At 59.0% G+C, this 25,076-nt stretch overlaps 2 protein-coding genes, 1 long non-coding RNA gene and 1 other non-coding gene across 4 annotated transcripts; 1 reads left to right on the top strand and 3 right to left on the bottom strand.

Annotated features, from left to right (window-relative positions):
• Nucleotides 1–8,076, bottom strand: NOP53 (NOP53 ribosome biogenesis factor). Its single transcript, XM_016155432.2, has 12 exons — nt 7,827–8,076; nt 7,345–7,409; nt 5,771–5,879; nt 4,932–5,131; nt 4,681–4,751; nt 3,735–3,830; nt 2,137–2,241; nt 1,833–2,045; nt 1,244–1,419; nt 1,030–1,096; nt 431–507; nt 1–346 (listed from the first exon to the last, which is right to left on the bottom strand). Exons 1-12 carry the CDS (start codon nt 8,048–8,050, stop codon nt 286–288), a joined length of 1,464 nt encoding a protein of 487 aa, XP_016010918.2. The 5' UTR covers nt 8,051–8,076; the 3' UTR covers nt 1–285.
• Nucleotides 882–990, bottom strand: LOC118611559. The gene has a single exon (XR_004954517.1). It is a non-coding gene; the product is annotated as a small nucleolar RNA SNORD23 (small nucleolar RNA).
• A 1,450-nt stretch (nt 8,077–9,526) lies between the features above and the next one.
• On the bottom strand, nt 9,527–24,892 carry EHD2 (EH domain containing 2). The gene is made up of 6 exons (XM_016155400.2): nt 24,762–24,892; nt 22,293–22,760; nt 21,673–21,770; nt 18,127–18,539; nt 12,878–13,042; nt 9,527–11,322 (listed from the first exon to the last, which is right to left on the bottom strand). Exons 2-6 carry the CDS (start codon nt 22,694–22,696, stop codon nt 10,771–10,773), a joined length of 1,632 nt encoding a protein of 543 aa, XP_016010886.1. The 5' UTR covers nt 22,697–22,760; nt 24,762–24,892; the 3' UTR covers nt 9,527–10,770.
• Nucleotides 18,490–19,155, top strand: LOC118611379. Its single transcript, XR_004954290.1, has 2 exons — nt 18,490–18,563; nt 18,884–19,155. It is a non-coding gene; the product is annotated as an uncharacterized LOC118611379 (long non-coding RNA).
• Nucleotides 24,893–25,076: the final 184 nt, after the last annotated feature.

Genomic DNA, 25,076 nt, shown 5'->3' with positions numbered 1-25,076 from the left:
TCTGGTCAGAAGGTGCTTTATTGAGGGGTAGGGGCTCTGACATCCAGTGGCAGCTATGACCTGGGGACAGAGGGAGGGACCGACTGTGGATGAGGACACTTGCCCATTTGACACTGTCCTTTGGTTTGGGCCTTTCCATTTCCATTTGGGGACCCTTAGCCTCAACTCTGGGTTCAGGGGCATCAGGTGGGCTGCCCCTCCGCCACCCAAGCAATGCTGGTCGCCAGGCCTGGGTTGGGCCCAGAGACCCAGTGGACACCAGCAGACAGGGAAAGGGGGCGTCGCTCACTGGATCTCTCGGAATGCCCGCTTCTCCACGAGCTTCACTTTGTACTTGCGCTTGAACCTGGAGGGAAGGCGAGCAGTCAGTGCCTAGCGGGCTGTGGTGCGCAGGTCCCCCACCCCAATCCCCTCAGCAGCCCGGCCTCACCTGGCTCTCTCCCGGGGCTCGATCATGTTCCTTCTCTGGAAGCTCTTGAAACGGTCACGGAGGATGTTGCCCTCGGGCTGCGGGACATAGGAGGGGGACTCAGGAGGGGCCTCGGCGGGTCGCAGGGCTCAGTCCCCTGCAAGCTCCCCACCAGCAAAGACCCCACTGCCCCTGCGCTCGCGGGTGACAGGTGCCAACCCAGGGGCTGTGTCTCAGCTGAGTTTAGAGAAGGCGTAGGAAGGAGGCTGGTGAGAGTGGGGAAGGCTGGGCGGCCACGGCTGGAGCCCCGGAAGGTTCTGAGTGGAGAAGAAACGATTTATCCTCAGCTCTAGAACAGGTGGGGACCAGGAGCCGCAACACCTGGCTGGGGCGCAAGACCCTCTGAGGGTCACAGGTTCAAGCTTCACATCACCTGGCTCCTGGCCCCAGGGATCCCCATCCCGGGACCCCGTGCCCTCAGCCCCCGGCAGCAGCCCAACCGGCCAAGCCAGGGGCAGCCATGGTGTCGCCCACAGCCCCTGAGGGGCACGGGGAGCAAGGATGGGTGTCATCACTGGGCACAGGGCTCCCCACAGCACATCACTGCGGGTGGCAAGTACCTTCAGGGTCCTGAGCGAGTCCGGCAGCTCGGAGCTGAGCTGCACGTCGATGTCGGGGGCCTGATACCTGGGGAAGATGGGCAGGTATTCAATCCACTTGGCCGAGGGCAGAGCGCAAAGGCCCCTGGGGTGGGGGTGGGGGCGTTTTCGAGAACAGGGGTTCTGGAACTGGGACAGGGGACCGGGCCCCGCCCCCGTCCCTCGCAGGCCTCACTTGAGCCGCCCCAGCCTGCGGGGCTTGTCAGCCTCTGCCAGCCGCCGAGCCCGCCGCCGCTCCCGCCGCCGCGCCAGCTCTGCCAGCCGCTGAGCCACCTGGGCCTTGATCCCACGCAGTCTGAAGAGCTCCTGGCGCCGCAGCCGGGCAGCCCGCACCGCGGCCTGCTCTACACGCTGTGGGATGGCGGAGTCGGGCTCAGCCAGCGCCATCTGGACCCACGGGGCCCGCTCTCCTCCCGGGGCCCCTCCTACACCGCCCCCCACCCACCCACGGGGCCTGTCCCGGCCCCCTGATCTAGTCACATCCAGGTAGCGGCTGTTTCTCCCCATCTGTGTTTTTCACAATCTTCCTCATGCGTCTGGTCGTCAGGAGCCCACACATCCCACCCCTAAGCAAACCCCAGAGCAGCAGGACTAGCGTGTGCCCCCCTACAGCCCCTGACCCCAGAACGGTGCCTGGAGGGTGCTGGGAAAGTCAGCCAGCACACCATCTGCAGATTCCAAAGGGTATACAAAAGCAGGTAGCAGCGATGACAGAAATCAGGCTACGGGGGCAGGGAGGGCAGACCCGAGCCCACAGGGCTCACCAGCATCCGGGCAGCCTTCTCCCGCCGCCGCTGCTGCTCTGTCTTCTTGTCCACAGCGGCCAGACGGGCAGGCGTGGCCGGAGCCTCAGTTCCTCCATCCTGGTCTCCTCCGGCCTCGGGCCCCCTGTCCTGGCCCCTGCCCGGCTCCCCGTCCTTGTCCTCCTCATCTGACTCCTCTAGCAGCCCTTGACACATCTCCTTGAAGGTTGACTCCTGCAGGAGGGAGTGTGCGTCAGGGGCCAGGTGAGGGGCCTGGCTGGGGGCAGGCCCTGGGAAGGAGGGAGGGTGGGCCGGGGTGGCTTACCTGTGTGGCGGCCTGCTCCGCAGTGGGCAGGGCCAGCTGCCGCTCCAGCTTCTCTGCCTCCTTCTGCCGCTGCAGCTCGACCTCATGGGCTTCCCAGAGCAGGGTCTGGGGGGAGCGCGGGGTGAGGTAAGGACCAATGCCCTGGGGGGCTTCCCCTGGGGCTTATAGACCTGGCCCTCGTCTCCCATCTGCCCGTCCTCAGTGCCTGTCATCTGCCTGGTTCCCCAGCTGCAGCCTCACCCCACACTCCCCAGTGGTCAGAGAACTTTCTAACTCTTAACCCCCAGTGGCCCTGCTGGTTTCCTTAAAGGAGCAATTCCCAACCTTTGTGGCACCAGGGACTGGCGCTCCTATGAGAACCTAATGCCTGAGGATCTGAGGCGGAGCTGAGGCGGTGATGCTGGTGCTGGGGAGCGGCTGCAGATACAGATGAAGCTTCACTGGCCCACCTGTCGCTCACCTGCTCTGTGGCATGGTTCCTAACAGGCCATGGACTGATACCAGTCTATGGCCCGGGGATCAGGGGCCCCTGCTGTAAAAGACAGCCTGGTCTCCAAACACCATTTTCATTTATATGAAACGCTCAAAAATGTCAAATCCATAGAAACAAGAGATAGAACGATAGCTGCCTAAGACAGGAAATGGGGACTCTGGGAAAGGGGGTGACAGCTGACGGACATGAGGTTTCTCTCTGGGGTGATGAAAACATTCCAAAATCATCATAATAACCGCACAGCTGTGACTCCACTAAAACCCACTGAGGCGTCCTGTAAGAGGGCGGATCACGTGGCATGGGGACTGTACGTCCATGAAGTATTAAATAAATGAAAAGACCGACTGCCTCGGTTCCTCCGTCTTCCCAGCACCCTTGCCACGTCAGTCCCAGGAGACAGACAGCAGCAGTCAGTGGGTTTTGATGCTGGTGCAGACATGGCCTGTGGGAGGGCCACGCCTGGCCAGCCGAGACTCTCTAATTGTGTACACAGTAGCACCACGCGCGTCCCGCATCTACTCGATGACCTTGATTTCTCTCTGGGAACCTGTGCTCCCTGAGGGCAGGGGGTTTGTCCTCCGTTCATGACACCTGTGCTCAACAAACATCAGCAGAACAAAGTGACTCCCACCGCAGGCTTTTCCCACTGCTAAACTGCCTTCGGCCTCGGAGAAGCCTCACCTGGTCACACGGTTTGCTAATTAATAGTTTGTCATGTCGCCTTGTGTCTACGTCCTGCTGGCCCTGAAAGGCGTCACGGTCTCCCTCGCCTCTGGGCCTCTGCACACATTGCTCCCCTGCCCAAAACACCCATTCCCGCCTTCCCACAGCAAACATCCCTCAGTCTCAGCTCTGATGTCCCCAACTCTGGGAAGCCCTCCCTGACTCCCAGGGCTGGGTTTGGTGACCTTTCTGAGTTCTACCATCCTGGTCCTGCCTACTCCAGGTTGTCACTATCTGGGAACACGTCTGTCCCCACCACTGGACCATCAGTCCCAAGAGGGCAGGCCCGGGAACGTCTAGGACATTCCAAAGTCCCTACCTCTGGATGGGCACAGAAAAAGCACCTGGCAAGGGCACACCGACCCAGGCCTGGGGCGTGTACCTGGTGGTCCTCTAAGGTCGGGTTGTAGGAGGCACCGGCGGGCATCACCTCCACGGCGGGCACCTGTGAGGGCTTGACGTGGAGACGTGGTGGCCGCTGGAGGAGGAGACCGAGGCAGGTCAGGTCCAGGGGCCTGAGGCCCGTGCTCACACTGTCATGAGCTGCAGGGGGATGGGGTGGGGGGGAGGCTGCGGGCAGCCCACAGCCTCGGAACCCTGGTGGCCTGAGTGACACCCCCAGGACAGTGAGCCCCTCTGCCCACCCTTCCTCAAGAGTGCCTGTGGCCCCCACGGTGAGCAGCAATGTGGGATGCTGGCAAAGTCGTGTGGTACGGGGGGGCCTAGGTTTTCGTCACCGCAGCCTGTCTCAGACCCACAGCAGCATCTGTCAGATGCGTCATGGCCGACAGACTTCCGGCCAGACCCCGCTGGTCAGAATCAACATCGTAATGACAGCCTGGTACCGCGAGGTCCAGGCAGCACCGGCCGGTAGTGCCTCCCCCCACCCTGGACCTTCCGCGTCCCTTCCGTCTGGCCTCTCCCCAGCCAAGGCCCTCCGCCTCCAGCAGAAGCTGGGGGTCCCCTGGACACCCCTGCCTTCGTCCTCCCTCACACCGACTCCAGTCCCGCTGCTTCTGCCCAGGGACTTAGTCTTGGGTCGTCTCCCAGCCATGTCAACCCCGCCTCCTCGGAGCAGCCACCCCGGCCATCACCCGCCCTGGCAGACACTGTGGGATGAAACTCCGAGACCTGGATGTGCTCCCTCCAGCACCGCCCGCCGCCCGCCCCCGTGCCAGACTCCCCCAGGTTCCCGCCCTGCTCCGCCTGCCTCCAGCATGTGAGCTCTGGGTCACAGGACAGGCAGGCACTGGAACCGAGGCGCTGCGGCCCCACTGCCCCTGGCCCCTCCTCTGACCCTGTCGCCTGGACACCCGCTGGACACTCACCTTCACACCTTTCTTCTTGGTCTGCTCCAGGAAGAACGCATCCTGGCCAGCCAGGGGCCGCTCCAGCGGGTCTGTAAAGGCAGTGAGGGTGGCTGCTGGGGGCTGTGTGGCGTGGGGGAGGGCCGCGGCCTTGAGGGTATCCCCGAGCCCACCCCCTCCATGACTGGCGCTGAGGCAGGAGAGACCACGGTGCGGCTGCGGTGCCCCACCTGCACGACCGCCCAGCCCCGGGTGACAGCAGTGGCACTCACTGTCCTCGGCCCAGAGATCGTAGAAGGGCCGCGCAGCGGCGTCTGGGGGCCCAGGCCGGGCTCCGCCTGCAGGAGGGCGGAGGAGTCGGGCCTGCGCCCTGCGCACCGCCCGTGGCAGCTCGCCCCGCTCTGCCAGCTTCTGCCATCGCTGCTCCTTCCGCCTGAGCTTCTTGGCGTTGGGGACCTGGTGGGCGAGGATGCTGGAATGGGGAGAAGTGGTGAAGGTGAAGCAGGTGAGACAGAAGCCAGAGAAGGGCCCAGCTCCTCCCACCCGAGCACCCCAGCCCTGCCCGCTCCCCCTGTGGCACCTCCTCCCCACACACCCTTCACGTGGCAACTACCTCCAGGCTCTCCCACCCCCACTGGGCCCGGCAGGTCCAGAGAGTGTCTCCCTAGGTCCAGGTGCTACCCAGGCCTCTCCCCCGAACCCCAGACCCAACCACACAGTGGCCTGGGGGTCCCCGTCCTTAGTCTCCCAGGCTACAGGAGTCTCGCACACCTCAACACTGATGTCGGCATCCCACCCCTTCAGGGGCCAGGCACTGAGCCCGCCTGATCAGCCTCCTGACGACGGCTCGTACCCGTCCCCTCCTCTCCATCCCCAGGCCGCATCCTCACCTGCCTCAGCCACAGCCCCCATCCCCCCACACTCTCCAATCCACTCTCCAAAGCCCGAACCTGACCCCGGCCCTCCCCTCCCAGTGCCCCTCACCTAGACCCCTTCCCTCTCCCTCGCCAGCACTTCCTTTAGAACCAGGAAGTGAGTGGGGCTGCTGCACGCAGGGCACCAGGCCTGAGTGCAGAGAGAAAGAAGGGTCCGTGGGTAGTGGGACACTCACTCTTTGGGGGCAGGGATCCGGGATGTGTTCTCCAGGAGGACCTCAACCCGAAGGGGCTTCTTGAGAAGCAGCGACCTCTTCTGGCCTTTGGTCCTTGTCTTGTTCAGCTCTGGAGGTGGAAGAAAGGAGAGGCCTAAGGCCTCAGGCCTCCTCACACCCCAAGGCCGACTCTGCACTCCACTCCTTATACCTCCGTTGGAGCCATCAGACCCTTATCCAGCAGACTCAGAGTCTCCAGGCTGACTCCGGGTTCCCATCTGAGGACAGAAGCCTCTAAGGACGGGGACCAGGGTGCCTAGGCTCTGACCTGGTACCACACGCATGTCGTGGGCCATCTGGAAGCAACCTTGTGCTGGGAACAGAGTCGGACCCACAGCCTCGCATACCAAGGGCCTCCAGACAAAAAACCAGCGGCACTGACAAACGGAGAGCAGGTGGCCAGCAACACTGCGGCCCAGGGAGCTGAACTCAGGGCCAAGATGGACGAATCTCAGCACAAGGGTTTCTGCCTTTTATTTCTAATCTCTGTGCTTCCCAAATGAGACCACCGATGCCCACCTCACAGAGCTGTCTGGGAACGCAACTATTTCAAGAGTACAAAACACAGTGATCTCCTGCGAAAATGCGTAATTGCTATTATATGCCTTAGGAAAAAAATATCCAAAGTAGAATTTATAAACGGCCTCTGCTGTTCCTCAAAGACTTCCTAGTGACCAGAGGCTTTCAATACTTCCTTATCTGTTCACCATGGCTGGTCCCTGAGTTACCCTTTCTGTCTATGGCCCAGGTCTACTGACCTCTGTGAAAGTCGAGCTCTTTAATAAACCCTTCTTATCTGCTCAAAATCTCCTGTGTCTAAAAACAAAGCCTCTCTTTTTTTGCTCACTGAAATGGGTCCACTCGCTTTGGTTAAAACATGTCCCTTAACTGATCTCATAAGTGATTGTTAACAGTGTCCTGTTATTACAGCAGCTTGCCACTTGCTTATTAGTGCTAATATCTTTCTCATTAAAGCAGCTCCCTTAGGTTGTTCTCTATCTCCTTGTCAAAACAGGCTGCCTAGCCTTAGTCTGGTCTTCCAGATAGTGACGTAAACCCCAACAATCCCTGACCTCTCCGGTTGTTTCAGCATGTTCCAACCCTGCATTTTGGCAAATTACGACAAGCAGGTTAAGACAAGTTTCTCATCCACTTGTTAAAGTGGATCCTCTGCTTCTTATTAAAGCATTTTATTAACTAAAACTGGCTGAATTCCTTACAGCAGGTCCTTGACTTGCTTTTCTGAAAATTAATGAGACCTATTATTTTATGACTTATCTAATCATCAAGGCAGACCCAGGCTGGCTTTTCAGTGCATTGAAATCTCTGATACCTCACAAGGAAAATCTGATTTAAGTTAGTCTCTAGCCTACTTTCTGTTCATTCCAGGTTCTCTTCTTTATAGTAAGGCCCCTTTTTAGCAGATGTTTGCCATCTAAGCCATGGATGGCATTAACACAAATCCTCTCAGAGGCGGAGGTAGGCTAGATGACAACCAACCATCACCCTGTAACACTATGAAAGCCCTTCCTCACCCTTCTCCTTGGCGCCGGTGTCCACGAAGAAGAGTTTTTCATCGGGGGCCTCTGATATCAAGCCACTGAGAAATGAAAACGCAGAATGTCAGCTACAGATGTTGAGGAGGGAGCCAGATGCGGCTGAAGGACTAGGCTTAACCTCTCAGGCCCCAGCTTTCCTCCCATGCTCATTCAAGTATCTCTTACCGGCATGGGGTCCCTCAAGGCTAAGGCCTCTCCCTTCAGTACTAGAAAATTACAATACTCGCCGTTTACCTGAATTCTAATTTAACTGGGCATCCTGTGTCTGGCAACTCTACCAAGTCCCCCAGCCACCCACCAAGAGACAACCGCCCACGCTCTCGGCTTCGCCTAGACTACCCTGGACAGGCGCACCCAGACCCCCTCCCATTCCTCGCTAAAGTCCTCCCGAAGAAGGCTCGGCCTTGCACTCGGCCACACACATGTAACCCAACTGCCGATTGTCCCTCCCCGAATACCCGCTTGTGCGCTCCTGCAGCCGCACGTCCTCTAGGAACTGATCAACCTCCAGTCCCAGAGGCTCCTGAGCGAGCCGCCGCCAGCCCCGCTTCTTATTTCTTGGACCTCGCCGCCGCCGTCTCAGTGCCGGGTCTACCGAAGTGGGCCGCAGCCCTAGGAAGCCGGAATCGGCCTCGCTTTTCGAGCCGAGCTTGTCGCTCCCACCACTGCTTCCCGCCGCCATCTTGTTAGAGGAAGAATGCGGCTACTGGCAGCGGAAATCCGGTTTGAGGCATGCGCGCGCAGACCTCCCGCCCACTTCCGAGACCCACTTCCGCTGGCTGCCATCTTGGTAAAGTGGCTGGAGAGGCAAAGGGGCGGGAAGTCAGCCATCTTGATAAGGGGTAAATGGCTCCACCCTTCTTTGCGGATCCCCGGTGGCGGCGGGATTTAGGTTGATGACTCTAACCCTCTACAAACCTTTCTCGACCTCCCAGGAATATTTTTTAACTCTGAATGTTAGTTTTTTATTTTTTTATTTGCTGATAATCCAGTTTCTTAAAAAAAGAGTCCGTCAGTGGCAGATTTAACGCAAGACACATTCCAGTCTCAGAATGGTTGGCGTCTTAATGTTCCAATCCTGGAATTATGGAAATCAGGGAGTTTTCGGGATGTCGAGGTTGGAAGCGCAGAAATTTATATGCGACGAACGTTAGTGGCACACACTGTCGGGACGCGCGAAGCGCAGCCCCAATCATTAGCCTTGAGCCAGCTAGGTGCTGCCTCAGTTTCCTCGTCTGAAATGGGGATGATGACGATGCATGTGCCATAGAGCTTTTGCTGAAGACTAAACGAGATAACATAGGTATAGAAAGCATTTGTGAGTGTGCCTGGCATCTAGACGTTAGCTATGGCGACTGCCTCGCCCCTGAGACTCCGTTTCAGAATCAACTAAATCTTAACTGTTTACGGATAAGGAAGGAAGCTCGGAGGCCCTCGGGCGCTGGCAACCATCCATGGGGATCCAGGGCCTCGGAAAGGAGAGCAGAGAGGGAAGGCGCCACGCAGGGAGGGAGTCACCCAGCGGAACTGCGCAGAGCATTGGGAAGGTGACCGACCCTGGGTTGTGGCCCCGGAGACTTGAGCACCCATAGCCTCGGACAGGGTTTGAGGCCACAGCTGCCGAGTGTCCGCCAGGGGGCGCCGGAAGCCGCGAGGGCGGGGAGCTCGCGTCCCGCGTCCCGGGGCGCCGTGGGTGCGGTCTTGGGTGTGTGTCCGCTGCATAGCGAAGGCCGAGAGTCCTCTGGGCGTGAGCAGCGCCACCTCTCGCCATCGGGGAGCCCGTCTGTCCGTGGAGCGACGTGTCAAGAGTCGTGTACCCAGGTTGCACGTTGTGCCCGAGCTCGCGCGCACACAGCCCCGCGCCCCAGGGCTCGGTTCCCAGGCCCCCGCGGAGGGCGGGCGGAGCGAGGGATGTCCCGGAGGGAGGGCCCCAGAGTAACTTTTCTTTGGAAAATATGTCGGTCTGGCCCCCAGCCCAGGCCTGAGTCATCAGGCTCCGCGGCATTGAGTCACGGCCTCCAACCCCCCCTCCCCCCGCCCCGGAGAGCTGGAAGGGGACCCTCCTGAAGCCTGCCCTGGGCTCTCCTTCGCCGGGGGGTCGGGGGCAGAGCGAGCCCCCCAACACACACACACACACCCATCCCAAGACAGCCTGGTCCCACGTGGAAAGAAGCCTTGCCTTTATTCGCTCAGTGGGGCCGCTACTCCGTTCACGGGCCCCTCCCAGGCGCGGGGTGGGGGCGGGCATCGGTGAGCGTGGGAATCCCAGCCAGTGTCCTGGCGGGGGCATCGTCCCCACCTAGTTTCCTCTTACCCTGTCCTTCCCATGGGGTCCCCACCAGGGTGAAACACTCATATATGGTGACGACAGGACAGGGGGTGGGGTGCGAGGTCCTTATAGAGAGGGACAGAGAGGGCCGTAGCACCAAGAGCCCATCCCCCCACGGCATCCCTGAAGAGGGGATCGAAATAAAGCCCTGGGGTCTTTTATATCTGGTAGGGGCTCCACGGGGAGGCCTGGCCCCTGCCGCCTACCATTCTGATGCCCAGGAATGGGGAGGAGGGGGCCGTACTGGACTTTCAATCAGGGACAGGTGGGCAGAGGGCAGAAATACCTCCAAGTGGGCAGTTTGGGGGGAGCAAAGATCAAAGGGGCTTTTCTGTTCCCTAAAGGTCGTTCTTAGATAAAGGTGTGCAACCAGGGCTGGGGGAGGGGCCACAGGGGGTTCCACCTGAGAAAGTAGGAGGAGGTTGTGTCTCCCCTGGAGCCCCCAGTGGTCCTGAGGCTAGATGACGTGAAGGGGAGGTCCTTGCCTGGGTGGTCAGGAGGAAGCGGGGCAGGGGGGGGTCCCTGTTAGTAATTTCAACCAAGCAGCTGCTCATTTACAGGGAGAGGCGGGGTCCCCGCCCGCAGTCGGGGGCGGGGTGGGACGGTTAGGGCTGGGCGTGCATCTGTGCGTGCTCGGTGATGTATGTGCTCTCTCCTGAGACGCTGGCTCCCCCAGGGCAGGCATGCGTCTGGTTTGCTCTCTGCTGGAATCCCCAGCGCCTAGAACGAGCCCTCGACACCAAACATAGTAGGTGCTCAATAAATACTTGAATGACTGATGCATGGGTGGATGCCTGTGTGTGTGTGTGTGTGTGTGTGTGTGTGTGTTAGTATTGGTGTGACGTGCCCAGGTGTATGCGAGGGGAGAGGTGCGGAGGGCGGGCGAGAAGTCTGGCCTCTCCCCTGGTCCCCTCCGCCTGGTGGTGTGGGGGGGTAGAAAGACCCCCCCCCCCCCGACAGCTGAGAAGGTGGACAGGCGGGTTGCGTGTGGGCCAGGGTGGGGACGCGTGTGTGGCTGGCCGAAGCTGGGGAGCCCCATGGGGCAGCGGGGGGCCGGTGGCGGTGACAGTGGCTCACTCAGCGGAGCCCTTGTGGCGCCGTTTCGAGGGGGGCACTAGGCGGCGGGGCAGGTTGGCGGGCAGCCCGTGGCCCTCGAGCTTGGCCTCAATGAGGTGGCTGGCCAGCGCGAACTCCTCGTCGTCCAGCATGCCGTCCCGGTCCACGTCGCTCAGCTTCCAGATGCGGCCGAGCACAGAGTTGGGCAGCTTGGTGGCCACCATCCAGCTCTTGGCCTTACTGCCGCTCAGCTTGCCGTCCGCCGGCGCCAGGTTGTAGAAGATCTCGTCGTACTTGGACTTGTCCTTGGTCACCACCCACTCGGCCTCGTCGTCCGAGCCCTCCTCGCCGTCCTCTAGGGCCTCATCGGGGCCCCGCTCCACGAACGGGCCCATGTGGGTGCCCTCGAAGGCGCCGCCCTGCACGCGGGCCTCAGTGCTCTCCAGCTCCTCCTGCCGCAGCAGGGGCATGAGCCTGGCGATGTCGTGGGTCAGCATCTCATCGAGGACCTCCAGCAGCTTTGGCTTCAGCGAGTGGAACTTGGTGAAGTCATGAGCCATCAGCAGCTCCTGTTGGGGAAGGGGAGGCACCAGGAAGTCAGGGGACACCGCCCCTGAGGCCCAGGCCCGTTGGTGGCACCAGGACACCTGGGCTGCTCAGGTGGCAGCTATTCACCGAGAGCTGCAGGCATATTTGAATGTTTGCTTGGACCCTGCTTGGACAACAATGTCCCACGGGCCCCCACCCCCCAGAGCCGGGTGTGCCCTAGGATCAACGGACGGCAGGGAGCCCCCGGGGACCTCCGATGAGTCAGAGCAGCGGCCGTCTGCCAGCTGGTACAGAAGGATTTCAACATTTTGACATCAGCTCCAGCTGTGCCGGAGCCGCGGAGCAGAGCCGGTGCTCAGCCCTGCCCACCCCCAGGCACCATTGCTGTGATGCAAGCTCAAGAAAATCCACTTCCTGCCCCTCCGTTAGCGGCCACCCCACCACAGGGAAAGGGCCAGGGGCTCACTGCCAAACATGGGGCGAGCCCCCAGATGGAAGGAGCATTAGGAGAACCCGGGGCGACCTCCACGCCACCCCCACACCCTCTTCTGCTAGGGCAGCAGCTGTGGGGCTGGGTTTGTGGTACGCCACTCCTCACATGGGCAGCTACAAGTCCCCTGTGCTGGCAGAGTCGCAGCAAAGACTGAGCCATGTCATGGCACCATGTTAATTTCCAGAGCCAAGGCAGAGAAGCCTGCCGAGCGTGACCACAGAGATGGAGGTCTGATGGTGAAGGCTGCCGGCGTTCCCGCCCAGCTCTGCCACTGGTTCATCCCAAGCCCGGACCTGCGAGGAGCCTCTCAGTGGTCTCCCAAGATCCATTTGTCCCTTCTTCCCTGGTACTGGAATCCCACAACGTTACCTGGGCTCCAGGCCACTTAGGGGAAAGACTACACTTCCCAGCTTCCCTTGCAGCCAGCAATACCACATGACTAAGTTCTGGCCAACTGGACGTTAACACAGGTTGGTTGCATGGACTATTCTAGAACTAACTGCCTTGTTCAATGGCGTGGCCACACGTAGTTATTTAAATTGAAATGACTTAGAATTAAATAAAAGCAAACATTTCAGTTCTAATGTGGCCAGTGGTCACCATATTGGACAGCACAGCATAGAATTCTTTCGTTGTCTTACAGAGTACCATTGGACAGCGCCGTTTTAGAAAATGTCCTTAAAGAGAGTGACAGTCCCATCAGCGCCTTCACACCTCGTCTTGCTGGCTAGAATGCAGACACGAGGGCCGGAGTTGGCGCAGCCATCCTGTGCCGTGAGGGTTCCTGGGACTGGAGGCCAGGAATGGGGGAGACAGGTGACTGGGTCCTTGGCTCTGTCAAGAACCAAACCAGCCCCGGTCTACTTTCTGGGACTTTTTTGAAGGAGAGACATAAACTATCCCAACTAAGCCACAGTGGCTTGGGGTTTTCCCTCCCTTCTCCCAACTTAGAAAACCACGCTCCCAGGGAACCAGTGGCGGGAGGTGCTTTCTGGAACCCGCCATCCATCCATCTCTCCCTGGGCTCACCGAAGCCAGCCTTCTCAGCACCCCTTGTGCCCCGCTCCCCGGGGGCCTCCCACCTGCATCTTCTGGCAGTCGGGAAAGTCGCCCGGAGAGATGTGGTGCTCCAGCTGGATCTTGGCGAAGATGACGGGCAGCTTGAGGATCAGCTGCTTCTTCTTGTTCTCCTTCCCAAACACGGAGGGCATCTCCTTCTTCAGGTAGCTGATGATGTACGCGTGGACCTACGGGAGGAAGTTCTCGCCTGAGCCTGCCTCACGGTCCCCCGGCTGGCTCGTTAGAATACAGGTTCCCAGGCCTCCCGTCCAGGGCTGCTGGTATGCTGGGTCCAAGGCAGGGCCTGGGAATTTGCATTTTGATCCATTTACAGGCGAGCCGCTGCCACAGGTAGAAGGGTTCCTCCTCTCTTCTAGGCCATCTCGGCCCCTCCCGTGGCTTAAGCACCCTACAGCCCCATCTACTCCCTGGTCTGCATACCAGCCGAGGCCTCTCCCCAGAGCTCAGGGCACAAGGCTGACCGCTTGCTCAACATTCCTGCACTGCTTCGTCTTAGGCAGCACTCAGGGGACTCTGGGCCCAGTTCCCGGAACTGTGCCCACCTCTCAGCCGTGCCCACCTCTCCCTCCCCAGGGGAGACCAAAATCTGGAAGTCACTCCCAGTTTCATTTTTCTCACTCCCTACTGGCAGTGAGTCCTTTTCTCTTGCCTCCTGAGCTTCTTTTTCTCTTCTCCCTGCCTCAGGGGCCACCACCATCTGTCCCAGCCACCACCCCCAGTCCTGGCCACCACCAGCTCTTGCCTGGGGAGACACATTGGTCACCCACAGGTCTCCTGGCTCTTCTCCCTACAATCCCTTCTCCATGCATCAGCAGGCAGAAGTTTTATGTTCATTTTTTTTTTCTTTCAAGGAACAAACACCAGACCATGAGACACTGCTCCAAAGTCTCCATCTGCTTCTGACGCAGCAATTCTTACCACAGCTGACGAGGCCCTACAGTTGTGGTTCTCAAAATACGGTCCGGGGAACCCCAGGGGGTCCTGAGGGGCCCCAAAGGGGTCTGTCTGCACCATCAAAAGTATTTGGATAATAACATTAAGATCCTCTTTGTCTTTTTTACTCTCATTTTTCTTTCGAGTGGACAGTGGAGTTTTTTAAGGCTATGACATGAGAGAGATTTGCAGAAGTGGAAAACAGGCTTACTGTCCTTCCCAATATTTTTTTTTGTTTGGAAAATAGTTAATTCTCCTAAAACATGTTACTTAGGTTGACCTAGGCTTATTGTTACTTTAAGTGACCTTATAATATTAATCATCACTGATATTTATTGATATAAATTAACGTTGCCAACAACCTGCTGATAACCTTTATAATAAACTACTACTTATTCATAATCATGTAATTACTAGTTGTCAGTTAATTAGGAGATAAATATTAGACGTTCCCTTCATTCTAACCTGTCACGCGATCGCTATAGACAGATTTTCTCCATGGACATACCAAACCCTTTGGGGTCGTTGGCCATTTTTAAGGGTGCGGAGGGACCCCGAGACCGGAAGCTTGGAGAAGCATCGCTCTGCACGATTTGGCCTCTGCTGTTCTGTCGCACTCACTGCTCCAGCTTCCTCACCTGCCTTCCTCAGTCCATCAGCAGACCGACCCTTGCCCGCCTCAGGACCTTTGCACGTGCTCCTCTGCTTGGCGCTCTGCACTGGTCAGCCCACTGCTGGCTCCCTCAGCTCCCATCTGACAGAGGCCTTCCCGTGGGAAGCAGGTGTCCCCAGCCATCACCACCCGGTTACTTTCTATCGTCACCTTCCTTGTTTTGTTCACAACGTTTATCAGAATTCGCCATTATTTTAGTGTTGTCTATCAGTTCACTTATTCTATGTCCTTCCATTGGAGCGTGAGTTCCAGGAGGGCTGGGACCTCATTTGTTCCCTCTGTCATCGGCACCATGAACAACTCGAGAAATATTTGCAGAGTAAACCAATGAACTCAGGAATCTTTGAGCCACAATCTCATGAGTTATCAAAAAACAAACAAGGAGAGGGAAATAACGAGCATAATCTGTCCTATTTTTTTTTTTAAATAGAAAGCTCAATAATTCAAGGTATACACTTAAAGAGAAACAGACTATAACTGGAAGAAAGCACTAGAAACTGTTCGTGGGGCTGCTTTTAGGGGTGAGCCCCTGAGAGCTGGTGGGGTCAGGGGCGGGAGGGAGCACATGCCACAGAACATAAATGCTTTAACGCTCTTACGTGTTCGATTAAAAGCACTTGCTTAATGACTCGTAAGTTTAGAATGCCAAACATTTTAGTGGTCTGGCTGGTTCTGAATTCTGTCTCCTCGGTTAAGCCTGTTCCTGCCTCAGGGCCTTTGCACTGGCTGTCCCCCCTGCCTGGGGTGGTCTCCCCCCAAGATCTCCCATCGATGCTCCCCGCTTCCGCTCTTCCCGGTGTCTGCTCCAATATTGGACATCCTCCCCAATGTCCCTGAAATGGTCCCTCGCTAGTCTCTCATTGCTTTGCTTCATTTTTCTTCATAGTCCTTATCACGTTCAATAGAATATTATACATTAATATCCACTTCTCCATTAGAAAGTAATTCTACAAGAAGAGAAACTTTAGCCAGTTGGCTCCGCGCTGTGTCCCCAGGGCCTAGAACAGTGGGGACGGGCGTGGTAGACACTTAGTAACTGTTACATGTCATTGGGCCACTCAGAGCAGCTGAGCATGAAGGTTCAGGGCATGTGGCCTTGTTAGACTCACACCCTCCCAAGACCTTGGCCTCAAGGATCACAGCACGGTGACATCGCCTCTCGCAGCAGCTCTCACTTCAAGCCAAGGGCAGAGCCGGAGGACTCACTCACACCCCACATCCTACGGAGGGGCAGCTACCGAGAGTCAGGAAAGGCCTTGAGCCCCTGGAAGGGAGCGTGGGGGGAGGCGAACGGTCTGGACCAACTGCGGCAGAACCGTACGTGGGGGATGAGCAGGTGACATGGGCCAGGGGAGGGACAGCGAGGCTTGGTCACGGTGGACCCCGTGCCCTGAGCGGCACTGGGGAACCATGACTGGATCTGCAGGCCCAAGTTGTCTGTAGGTGTGGGGGGGCCAATCAGGACAGGGGTGTGGCCAGGCTGGTGGCCTCGACAGGGAGAGGGCCCAATGGGGAGAAGGGGGCGGGGCTTAAGGGCGGCTCCTCGGGGACCCAGAAGAGGGAAGGCCGGAGGGCGCTGATGACTTTTCCAGAGAGGAAACGGGGGAAGGTGACAGGAAGAGATAAGGGGGGAGCGCGGGGTGGGCCGGGGCGCGGGTCCCGGGCTCCCGGGTTTGTCCGTGTTTCCGGAGCCGCCCCCTGTCCGGAGGGGGACTCCAGGTGTCCGGGCCGACCCCGCCCCTCGCTCTCGCGACCCCTGTGCTCCAGCTCCCGCCACTGAGAGAGAGAGAGAGAGAGAGAGAGAGAAAAGAAGGGAGAGAGGGAGAAGGGGGAAAGGAGAGAATGAATGAGGGGGAGAAGGACAGAGAAAGGGAGAGAGAAAAGGGGTGGGGGAGGAGAGAGGAAGAGAAAGAAAGAGAAAAAATAAGAGGGAGAGAGAAAATGAGAAAGGTAGAAATAAGGAGGGCGCCAGCCAGCCAGATGGTCCTGAGTGGGGCAGGGGAGGAGAGAGAGGTGGATTCTGACGGTTCCAGTCCACACCGGGCGGGGCCACTCCCTCCCAAGGAGGATTCCTGGGGTGGGGGTGGGGGCTCTGACTCACCCCCTTCTCCCTGCTCCTTAAACCAACACCTCGGCCTCCTCCACCTCCCATAACCTCCGGGCCTCCTTGCCCGCCCAGCTTCCTGCCACCCTCCCCCATGAATGTTCCATTTCAGCCTCCAAAATCGCTCTGGAACCAGTGCTCTCCTCCTCCTCCACAAGGCCCCATCCTGATTCCGGCTCCTCCTGGCTCCTGGGTCCCCAGGCCCCACCCCTTCGGTCTGCGGCCGTGGCCCCCTGCCCTTGAATGCACCCTCCAGAAGGCAGGTCCAGTCCCGTGACGTCCCTCCCCTGTCCTGAGCCCTTCTCAGGGCAAAGCCGGGGTCCTGGCCACAGCCCTGGGTGGCCCGACCGGTGCCCACCACCGCAGCCTCAGATTTGGTTGCCCGCCCTGCCTACAGCAGGTTCCACTGACATCTTCCCTCCACCTTGGACCTGCCATGCTCTTATCTCCAGTTCCTGTGCCTACTGCTCCCTCTGTTTAGAATCCCTGCCCTTCTGTCCTCTTCATTCTCCAGTTTGCAGCTCGGGTGCCCTCTCCTCCAAGAAGCCCTCTCTGATTCCCTCTGGGCCACCAGTCTCAGCCTTGACCACACCGGGTCGTCACTGTCTGGGCATGGTTCCGTCTCCTCCCCTGAACTGCCTTAGTCACTGCTGCATCCCCTGCAGCAGCTGGCACAGGGCCGGACACAGAGGAGATTTTGCTGAATGCAACCGTTTGTTCGGTGTCGTTAGTTCAATAAATATTTACTAGGCATCGACTCTGTTCCAGGCTCTGGGGCTGCGGCAGGGAACAAGCTCAGAGAAAGATGGCAGCTTCTGTGGAGCTGAAACGTGGGCGGTGGAGACAGGCAGTCAACGCAGAAGCCCAATGAACGGATCATATGAGGCTAGGAAGTAACGACCACTATGACCATTACGGAAGAAAACTACAGCAGGGGTCTGGTAGGACTGGGGGGCAGGGCGCTTAGAGTCATCAAAAGGGAAGGCAGGCAGGGATGACATTTGAGCAAAGGCAGGAAAGAGGTAATGAGCGAAGCACCTGGGCAGCCAGGTGGGAGGAGACAAGAAGGGGGAGGTCTCCAGGAAGCAGCAAGAGCAAGTGCAAAGGCCCTGAGGCAGAACCCAGGAGGCCTGCGAGACCTGCAGTGAATAATGGAAAGGGCGTGGAAGATGAGGACAGGAAAGGCAGGGTTTGGGGTGGGGGTGGAAGGGGTCCCCTGTGGCTCGCAGGGAGGGCATGCTGTTTGCCCAGTGAGAGGGGAGTCCTGGGTGGGACACGCTACAAGCCAATGGTTGCGAGGTGATGAATACGGGAATAACAGGGCGGAGGAGAGGAGACAGAAGCCGAGGTGGAGGACGGATTCTCCCCCAGGCCTCACTGCGCCCGCGCGGGGATCTAACTCTCTTGGATTCTGAGACAACTTACTAATCAGAGCTGACACGTCCGTGACCAGCAGCCAGATAAGAAGGGTCAGAAGAGCGCCGGAGCTGCCCGCGCCCGCGCCTCACTCCTGCCCCCCGCCGGCCCCCGGGGCTGCTCACCCGCACCAGCCGGGCGCGCTTCACCAGGTCGTTGAGCTTGCGCAGCGCGGCGTGGCGCGGCAGGCCCTGGATGTCGCGGAAGAGGTCCTGCTCCTCCAGCTCGAACAGGCGCCGGTTGTCAGGCACGAGGAGCGGCTGGGACCAGAAGGAGCCGATGTAGACGCGCAGCACCTCGGGCGTGCCCACCACCTTGCCCAGCGCCCACATGAGCGCCCCGTACACGCGCATCAACTGCTGCGTCTCCACCATGTCGGCCTTGTTGAGCACCACGCGGATCTTGTCCTCGTGGCCGCGCAGGGCGCCGATGGCCTCGGAGAACTCATCCGAGATCTCCAGCTTGTGCGCGTCGAAAAGCAGGATGATGAGGTCCACGCGCTCGGCAAACCATCGCAGCACCGCGGGGAAGTCGTAGCCTGGGAGAAGGCGACGGGACGGAGGTCAGCCGCCCCCTACACCCCCCACCCCCGGCCATCCGGGCACCCATTCTTAAGGGTCCATATCGGACTGTCCAGGTGCTCAGGTGGGTAACTATCAAACGCCTTGCCTAGGAGAAACAGCCATGCCCCGGCGCACCCCACTGCTCTGGCTTCGCAGCCCCCAGAACAACCCCCATCCATCTGTCCCGAGTCCCTCAAGCCATCTGGGCACAGTGGGCAATCACCTCTCCCTTTTCCACGCGTTCACTCTGCACATACCAGCGGTGTGCACTGGGCTGCATACATACGGGTTGTTAAAATACTTAACTGTTTCCTAACAGGCTCTCCAAGCTCCTATGGGACCCCGCGGACCTCAAGTGCCTCCAGAACCCCCCAGACCTGTCTGATCGCCCCACAATCCAGCAACGAGGGAGCTATGTACGCTCTTGCCACAGCAGATGTTAAACATTTTTAATTTATTTAACAATATTTATCGAGAGCTTTCCATGTGCAAGGCCCTGTCCAGGACACTGGGGTAACACCGAGGACATGTGGACAAGGCCCTGGCCTTTGTAAGGTCCCCATCTCAATGACTGGCTCCCGGGTTCGTTCATTCATTCATTCGTTCGTTCATTCATTCATTCCTTTCACCCTTCATTTCCTCATTCGTTCATTCATTCCCACCATTCGCTCCTGAGGGAGGCTTGGGAGAGCAGAGAGGTCAGTCAGGAGGACCTGGGTTTGAGTCTCGGCTCTGCCCCCATCAGCCGTGTGACCTTAGGCAAGAAGAAAACCTCTCTGAACCTGTTTCCTCTTCCGTAAAATGGAAACCATAATAGAAAATAACCCACAGGACTGTTGTGACGATTCAAAGGATATAAATAAGCTAATGTATATAAAGAGCTTAAAACAGTGCCTGGCACTGAACTAGACACTTAAGTGGGTGACTTTGGGGCTCCTTGTGGCCACCCGGGATTGCACAGGACGGGTGAGGGACACTGTTCAGGGGGAGGCTGGGCCAGGTCACTAGAGGGACAGCAACTGGGCTCCCTCCCTCCCTCCGCAGCGTCCACGCAAACACACACGCCAGCCAGGATCTGGAAAGTGTGTCTCACGCAGGAGGGAAGGAGTCAGGGAGGAAGGGCGGGAGGGAGGGTGAGTCAGCGTGGGAACGCGAGACACGGCAGAGCAGGGCCTGGGCGCATGCGCCCTCGCGCAGGCCACGCTGCCATGGTCACTGCGGCGCGTACACAGTCTGCTGTGCACCACACTCTGCCTATAGCGCTTCCAACGTTGTACCGTTTCATTTTAACCCTCGGTGCAACCTATGAGGCGGATACTATCATTATCCCCATTTCACGAAAGAGGAAACCGAGGCACGAAAAGGCCAAGGAACTTTTGCCTGAGGTCCTAGAGTTTAAAAACAGCAAAGCCCAGATTTGACCGCGTCAGAGGGCCCCATTCTGTGACAATCACACACGTGCATGTTCACAGAGATGACACACAGAAGCAGCCACACACGCCACCAATGCGCACACATGCGCGTGCACACACACAGGTGTGAGCCCAGTAGCACACACCTGGTCACACACAAGATTCAGAACCCCCGGACACACCCGTGCTCACGATCTAGGACCTACACAGATATTCACAGTGACACAATTACACAGACACTATGAGACCCACGCAAAGTCCCAGACACCAGCACGCACACACAAGCACACAGCTGCACACAGAGACACCATCGCATGCATCAGCAAAGTCCCCTCAGTCCTACGCAGTCCTACACAGCCACACGATGTCGCACAGAGGTACCGCCACAAGCCCAGTCCCAATGTGAACAGACAGACCCACACACCCAGTCTCTCACACACAGACTCACAGCCTTAGAGTCACACTCATAATTACACACTTTCTCAGATGCACTAAATTACACGCTTACACACAAAAGATTCCCTTGCACACACACACTCATGCTCGTGTTTCACAATACAACCACACACAGAGACACAATCCATGGCGCTCAACCCCATAAAGTCCCCCACAGTCCTTCGGAGGCACACAAAGTCACAGCCAGCCACAGCCGCAGACACTCCCAGATACACACACACACATACACACACACACACACGCGCGCACAGCCACACCGACAGCGGGACAGGCTCTCTCTGCCTCTACTCCCTCTACCAGGGAAGGAAACCAGTTCCCACCACGCCCTCCCCTCCACCCCCAGGGCTCCTGGGGCCCCCCAACCGGCAGGCCTGGGGACCCCGTTCCTTCCCGCTCTCCCGGACCCCGCCCCCTGGCTGAGGGCGCCCTGCCCAGCCGCCTCCGCAGCTGCCCCTGCCTTTCTCCCCGCGGGGAACGGGGAACGCACCAGGGCGGCAGCAACCCTCAGGCCCTTGCCCCGCCCCGCACCCAGCCTCCCGGTCCCCTCTGGCGCACACTGCAGCCTCCTTTGCCCCAGTTCCTGGCCTTCGGGTCGCGGGGCGGGGACAGCAATGCTGGGGTGAGGGTGCGGGGCAGATGCTGAGCAGAGTGGGGCAGCGGTGGGGGCCGCACTCTGAAGGCCCTGCTGGAATTCGGCCCCCCTCCCCTGCACAGCTGTTTATAAATTCCAGGCCCGGCCTTGGCCCCCGCCCAGATCCCCCTCTCAGCCCGTGCTCAGCCCCATCTGCGGCCCAGACCCAGCCAGGAGCTTGCAGTGCCCAGGGCCTCCCTGCCCGACTCTGCCTCCTCTCTGGGCTGGAGTCTCTGTCCTTTAGCCTCGCCCTGCGAATCTGTCTCTGACTTTGTGTATGGCTCCGTGTCTCTCTCTCCTGATCTCTTCCGCCGTCTTTCGGGCCCAGACGTGCAGCTGCAGCTTGCTCACACGTGTTCTCCCGCCGCCTCCCCACCAGCAAGTGTGCCAGCTCGGAGAATCACAGCCTCCCCGCAGCTCCGGGCAGCTGGCACAGGGGCAGTCTTAGCGGAGGGTGGGGCCTCCTCCCTGAGACTCAGGGGGATCCAGGCGCCTGGACCCCTTCAGACGCAGGAGTCCAGGCCCCCAGTCCCCGACTCTCTCCTCAGACCCAGGGGTCCAGGCCCCCGGCCCCTCCCTGCTCAGACCCAGCTGTCCAGCCTCACTCACCGCGGCTCACTCTCTGCTTGGCCCCTGACAGGATGCCTGGGGTGTCGATGATGCTGATGCTCTCCAGGACCTGGTTGGGGAGCTGGGCGCACATGAATCTGGGCAGAGGAAAGGGTAGGGTCAGTGCGGGAAGAGGCAGGGGGAGAGGACACACAAGGCGGGAAACCGGGACTGCACAGAGGGCGACTCAGGTCCAGGGGACCGAGGACTTGGAAGTGAAAAGGGGGATCAGGACAGAGAATAGAAACCATAAAAGAATCAGAGCTGATGCTCACTGAGCACATGCTTCGCTTCAGGTGCTGCTCTGAACACTTTATGAGCATTAATTCACGTAGTCCTCCCAACGACCCTATAGAGTAGGGATTACGGTCACCCCCGTTTTCCAGATGAGGGTAAGAAAGGCGCAGAGAGCTTAAGTCACGTGACCAAGGCCACTCAGCTGGACAGGAGTGGAACCCAGGCAGGCCTGCTCCTCTGGCAGGAGAGCAAGGGCTGGACGGGGGCAGGGTCGGGCAGAGAGAAGAAGGGAGTTGGGGCTGACGAGGAAAGATGAGGACGGAAGGGACAGAGACGGGGGCCAGGAACAGGCAGACGCCTCTTCCCAGCTCTCAGCCGCACACCTGTTGAGGAAGGTATTTCCAAAGGGGTTGAGTTTTCGAAAGGGCTTGTCCGGGTCCACGACGAGGGCGTTGCCCGGCACGGTGCCCTCGGTCTCACCGTGCATGACGGCCACGAAGCAGTCAGTGGTGGGCTCAGGCCCCACGCGGGAGCCCGGCACCTCCTGCTCCAGCAGGTACTGGATGAAGCTGGTTTTGCCCGTGCTGTACTGGCCGGCCACCAGCACCATGGGCTTGCCGTCGAAGTCAGCATCCTCCAGGGCCGGCGAGTGGAAGGCCCCAAACCGGTAGTGCTCCTCCAGGGGCAGCAGCTTGGTGCGGTACAGCTCCTTGAGGGCTGAGGTGACCGTGCGGATGGCCTCGGGCTGCTGGCCCCGTGCCCCGCCTCGCTTCAGCCAGCTGAACATGGTGGCTGCACGCTCCCTGCTGGGTTCGCTGCGGGGGGACGCTCAGGGAGAGGGCTGCCTTTGCCTGTGGGAGGAGGAGAGGGTGTTGACGGGAGATTGCCTGGTGGAGGAGGAGAAGGGAAGGTGCTCAGGGTGGAACGCACGGGAAGAGGAAGAGGACGACAGTGGCGTGGGTAGAGGACGAGAACACAGAGCTCCGACGGGGGCTGGCAGGAGGGGATGGCTGAAGGAGGAAGAAGGTGATTATCGCAGCTGGAAGAAGACAGATTAGCGGAAGAATGACTGAAGAAGGGGAGCTGGTGGTGGAAAAATAAGGGATGGACACAGGGAAGGATGCAGAAGCTGCCCGGAAGAGATGTGGTCCATTCTTCTCCTTCCTTCCCCTCTTCCATCATTTCACACGTTGTTACTGAAGTCATCCATGTGTCTGGAGCTATGGACCCAGAAAGATGTCAGAGACCAGCTCCGACCCACTTAGAGACCCCAGTGAGGAGAGGGCCTGGGTACCAAACGGTTACGGAAGCCTAGAAAATACCAGGCAGTGGAGCTGTAGGCACCAGGCATAATGAACTGGGCTGCAGGAACAGCAAAACTCGAGATGGGCTGATTTTCGAGCTGCTTCCTGAAAAGTGGGCATGACAGGGCACTTGGGCAGAGAGGATGGCGCAAGGGCCTGGAGCTGTGAAACGTGGACAGGGTGGCTGGACACAGGGGCACGAGGAGGAGGGGTGAGAAATAAAGGTGAAGAGTTGCCCAGGTCATGAGGGACCTTGGACGTTCGCAAAAATAATAACGACATTTATGATCACCGCATGTGAGACACTGCTCTACCTCATTCGATCTTCGTAGAGTAGGGCTATCATTATCCCCACTTTTCCAACAAGGAAATGGAGGCCCCAGAAGACTGCCCAAAGTGCTAGAATGTGCTCGAGCTGAAACTTCAGGCAACCTGACCTCAGAGTCCTATGTCTAAGGAGTTAGGGAGGGAAAGAACTACCAACCCAGTAGCAGTGAGCACCCCCAGCACCCACACGGTGTTCTCTATATTCCCTTACTTGCCTTTCATTCTCTGTAGGATCTGTACTGATGTCCCCTCCTTCATTCCCGATACCAGTCTTTTGTGCTTTGCTTTTTCCCCCCTTTGATCAGCCTAACCAGATGCTTATAATTTTACTGATCTTTTCACAGAACTAGCTTTGGGTCAGATTGGAGGCTCAAAATATTTTCCACTAAAAGGAACCAGGGCTCCTTAGGGAAACGGCTGATTCTGGGGCTGGATGGAGCAGGGAAAGAACAAGTGAGCCTGGATCGACAGTGGGGAAGTGCTCAAAGATGGATGGGACATGTCACAGGGACGCAGGACCCAGCGTGATGGGACTCCCACTGGCCGAAGATGGGACGATTTGAGCATCAAAAATAACCACAAATCAGAGATTAAAGATCTACAAAATCATAATGATTCCAAGAAAGAAAAAGGGAAAGGACTCAGGGCAGGAGAGCAGGAGAGAGAAAGAAGAGGCAGGAATGGGACTTGGGATGTGGCGTGGGGAGGGGCCTCTGTCCGGGGCCCAGGCGGGGAGGACATCTCTGGGGGACATGTCCAGGGGACATCTCTGGAAGGATGCTTGCGGTGGGCGGCTGGCGATGGGGTTGGTGAGGTAGGAGAGGAGCTTTCAGGTGGGAGGGGGACCAAGTAGGACAGAGATAGATGAGGGCGGTGGAGGGAGACCGCGAGGAGGGGATCCCCCCAGGAGGAGATCCTCCCCTAGCTGAAGGGGTAGGGAGGGGAGTTGGGAGAGACTAGTGGAGTCTGGGGGAGTGGGGGAGGCTGCGCAAGACTGGAAGGGATGCGGAGAGCGGGGGGACACGGTTAAGGACTGACGGGGGCCGCGGGGAGTGGAGGAGACAGGTTCGGGAGAGACTAGGGACACCAGGGCGATCCTTCCCCACCGCGCGGTGGGCACTGAGGGTCCTGGGCGAGCTGGAGACTAATCGGGAGACAGGGCGGACTCTGGGGCTCCGCGGGCGGGTTAGGAGGCGACAGCGGCGGTCGCGGGCCACTCACCGGTGGGGGCACGCGGGCGGCGGGACAGGATGGCCGGCTGGGCGGGGGTCCCGCGGGGATCCGAGGCGCCCGCAGAGCGGCCTGTGCGAGCAGTCCCGTCCGGAGCTGTCTGAGCCGCAGCCGGGTGGGGCCTGGAGCCGGGAGGAGGGAAGGGAGGGGCGGGGGGCGGGGGCAGGACAAGGGCCCCCCCTCCCCAAACCGGGCCTTGGCCTCGGGCGCCCCCTGGTGGGCAGTGGGAGGGCGCCTTCGTGAGCAGGGAGAGCGGGGACTTTCACTCCTGGGTTCAAATCCCGCCTCGACCTCAGGCCCTGGGCC

This window comes from Rousettus aegyptiacus, unplaced genomic scaffold (assembly GCF_014176215.1).
Source record: "Rousettus aegyptiacus isolate mRouAeg1 unplaced genomic scaffold, mRouAeg1.p scaffold_m13_p_14, whole genome shotgun sequence".
Taxonomy (NCBI): domain Eukaryota; kingdom Metazoa; phylum Chordata; class Mammalia; order Chiroptera; family Pteropodidae; genus Rousettus; species Rousettus aegyptiacus.
Note: the sequence above shows the minus strand (reverse complement) of the source record. Positions and strands in the feature narration are given on the sequence as shown.